The 3,066-nt window shown below is 35.6% G+C and overlaps 1 protein-coding gene across 2 annotated transcripts; it reads right to left on the reverse strand.

Annotated features, from left to right (window-relative positions):
• Positions 1-68: 68 nt before the first annotated feature.
• Positions 69-2,834, reverse strand: LOC124890155 (serine/threonine-protein kinase TOR-like). 2 transcript variants are annotated; one of them, XR_007048977.1, is made up of 5 exons: positions 2,556-2,834; positions 1,158-1,496; positions 1,012-1,086; positions 281-453; positions 69-168 (listed from the first exon to the last, which is right to left on the reverse strand). XR_007048977.1 is itself a non-coding variant. In XM_047402001.1 (4 exons), the coding sequence occupies exons 1-2, from the start codon at positions 2,664-2,666 to the stop codon at positions 1,158-1,160; spliced, it is 450 nt and encodes a 149-aa protein (XP_047257957.1). In that variant the 5' UTR covers positions 2,667-2,820; the 3' UTR covers positions 281-453; positions 1,012-1,086. The 2 variants fall into 2 exon arrangements, 1 of the variants encoding a protein (XP_047257957.1); XM_047402001.1 differs by lacking the exon at positions 69-168 and having other exon boundaries at positions 2,556-2,820.
• Positions 2,835-3,066: the final 232 nt, after the last annotated feature.

Consider the following 3,066-nt stretch of genomic DNA (forward strand, 5'->3'; position numbering starts at 1 on the left):
AAAGCGCAAGAAAATTAGAAATATTTTCCTATAATGAAATAAATAATGGGATGGAATTTGATAGCAAACCTTAGCCGGTCCCCGACTGCGAGAAGGGATCCATGTATACTTTGAACAGGTGCATTTCTCCCCAATCCATCTTGGGTAGCCTCAAACATTCAATAATACCTGTCGGAACCACCAATTTAAGAGTAGATGCCTTGGATCAATAAATTTGCCACTGAAACAATCTTTTAGTATTTCTGAAAAATGATAAGAGGGAAGAGAAAAATAGACATACCACTAAACACGCCACCTTGTCTCACGCTTTTCAATAACCCGAAGGCACGCACGCAATGACTCAACAGCTTTTTCTCCAACAGCTAATGTTGGATCCCTCAGAGCAACCCAAATAGCATCTACAAACTCCGGCACGTGAACATTGAAGCCGGTTGAAGCATTTTCTACCATTTCCTAAAATTTAAAGATAGGAGATTGAAATAGGGACATCATCAGCAAGTACTTAGCACATATCTGGAATTCAATATGCTATGAGATGGATTTATTTAAAATATTATAAGAATGACAACCACATTTCTATAGTATGAACTATTTCACTCATCATTCGGTGATAACAGGAAAAAAAATGTTAGTTAACCTTTAGGATACAATTTTAATAAATAACTAATATTTGTATTCAGTTTTGGGAACACTTCTTTCTTTTATCAGTTAGAAGCTATGCGAGATGAAAGTCTCATGCACGGTTTTGAAAGAGAGAGAAAAGTGAGGAATCCTCTTTAGGTACCTTCTAGAACAAATGACAAATCGGAAGGTGGAAAAGTTGGAGAAAGAAAAAGGGAGATTTGGTAGAATGGCGGTGAGAACAGTAGAATTTTCTAGGGTGGAGAGACAGTAACCAAAAAAAGAGACTTCAATTCAAAGTTTCCCCATCATGTAAACATGAAATAAACAAAACCCAGCTTCAAAATCTTTGCTTATAGAACAAATCATGAAGAAATATGCTAATTGTACCTTTAATATTAAGACTGCAGCAAGGCGACGATACTCAATTCTTTCACCACGAAGCCATTCTAGTGCAACTTTAACCTAAAAATACAAAGGAGTTGAGATCCTGATGTCAGACAATCAAGTATCTGAAGCATCAAAATGCTACACACCTAACGTTCTACTTCATCTGCAGTCATTGCACCACCAGATCTAGCTAGGTGACCAAGAACTTTAATAGCAAGGACCAAGATTTCAGGATCACGCTTTGTTTCAAAGGCTGCGCGCATGTAATTGGAGAATTTTGCCACTTTTGATGTATTTTCGCTGATGGTGACATCTATTAGCTCATCAATAGCCCTCAATGCTCCCAGATTTTCAGAAACTTTATTACTATCAAGAAATGTAGTAATGCGTTCATATAGATGATCCATGAAACGAGCAAATGCTTCTCCACTAAGATCACGAGCTTCTTCCTCTACAAGCCACCTCAAGGTCAATGCAGCCCCATCCTACCAGAGAGAATAAATAAGAATTGGCTTGGTTCAAAAGCAATTCAAATTTTTGAAAGATAATTTTAGAAGAGGGAACTGGGAAGGATGGAAAGAGGCATAGATAGAGAGCATGCAAACTCAAACAACAAAAACAGCAAGACTGAGCAAAACAGAATATTAAATGATTAAGACAGAAACTCGCATCAGTATCAATATCAAGAAGCCAGTGCAAAAGACTGCTCTACTAACCTTTGGTAGAAAAATGGAACAGGAAAAGTGAATGAAAACAAAAAAAAACAAAACTTGGTATTCACATTATTTTTCAAACCAAAAAGTTCACTAAGATGGTTGATATAAATTTAAAATCAAGACCTATCCATCTCTCTTGATTCAATGAGAAGGAAAATAAATAAGCATAATTAGCAAGAGGCATATAGGAGAAGATTTGAATACAAAACAGCAAACAGTTACTTCTATGTAGTTCCATGATTTCAAACTGGATTAGCCAATAAACTCCGTGTAATCCCATAAGCTGGTCTTTCTTCTTCCACACAAATCAAAAAATAAATAAATGTGCCCAAAAATAAACTGTAGCATTCTTCTTTCTTTTTATTTTCAATCTTTTACATATACAAGGTTTCAAATAACAGCATCCAACACTTCCTGAGAAATGTCTAATTATGTCCTATAATTTTCATCAATTTCTAATAAAATCAAAATCACACCAGTAAATGTCTGGTTCCACTACCTCACCAATTCACCAACTCAACAAATTAAAATCTCCTAAACTATTGTAACTCCACTACTGATCTTAAAAAATTCAACAAAAAATCAAGAACCTTAGAATCTTCTTTGATTTTCATCTGTTTCTAATAAAATCAAATCAATCACTAAATTTCTATTTCCACTTACTCAACAATTCAACAAATGTAACAATACCCAAAAAAAAGAACACGAAGAGTAGATAACAATACAGAGGTCACATCAAGATTCCCTAAGCTACTCGAAATCCAGTACTGATCTTTAAAATCCAACAAACGACTCCCAAAAAATAAAAGTTGAAAGAAACGGAAGAACCTTAGGATTGCTTCTGGTACATAGGTTAGCAAGAACTCTATTAAGAGCATCAATATTTCCGGCACAGGTTGTTGTAACTGGATAGCGGATCGCCTGAGAGCTGCTACCCATGCTTCTTTTTCACACTCCTATCTACACGAAAACCTAACACGATGGACAGAAAGTTGTTATTATTGTAATGATGATTGTAGGAGAATACACATGTTGTTGTTGTTCATTTGTAAGAGAGAGTGGAGGGAGCTTCAGGAGAAAGACGAGAGACCTGTATTCCCCAGCAGTAAGATAAATAAAAAGGGAAAAAAAACCTTGCCCCTTACCTTGCCAACTTTGATTTTATTTCAACGGTAGGTAATTGGATCTGTGGGTAACACCCGCCCTCTGTTACCATTTCCTTTTTCTCTTTTTTTCTTTTCTTTTCTTGTTTTTGATTTCTTGATTTGTTCTCACTTTGTGTTCATTAACGAGGTTAACAGAGAAAATATGGTATGCTTATAAGTGATATCGGACCACT

The sequence above is a fragment of the Capsicum annuum genome, unplaced genomic scaffold (assembly GCF_002878395.1).
Source record: "Capsicum annuum cultivar UCD-10X-F1 unplaced genomic scaffold, UCD10Xv1.1 ctg13031, whole genome shotgun sequence".
NCBI lineage: Eukaryota > Viridiplantae > Streptophyta > Magnoliopsida > Solanales > Solanaceae > Capsicum > Capsicum annuum.

Coding starts and splice junctions, on each gene's coding strand:
- LOC124890155 (XM_047402001.1), bottom strand. CDS start 2,666: ATGGGTAGCAGCTCTCAGGCGATCCGCTATCCAGTTACAACAACCTGT. Junction 1,497..2,555: donor GTACCAGAAGCAATCCTAAG/GTTCTTCCGTTT, acceptor TCTCTCTGGTAG/GATGGGGCTGCATTGACCTT.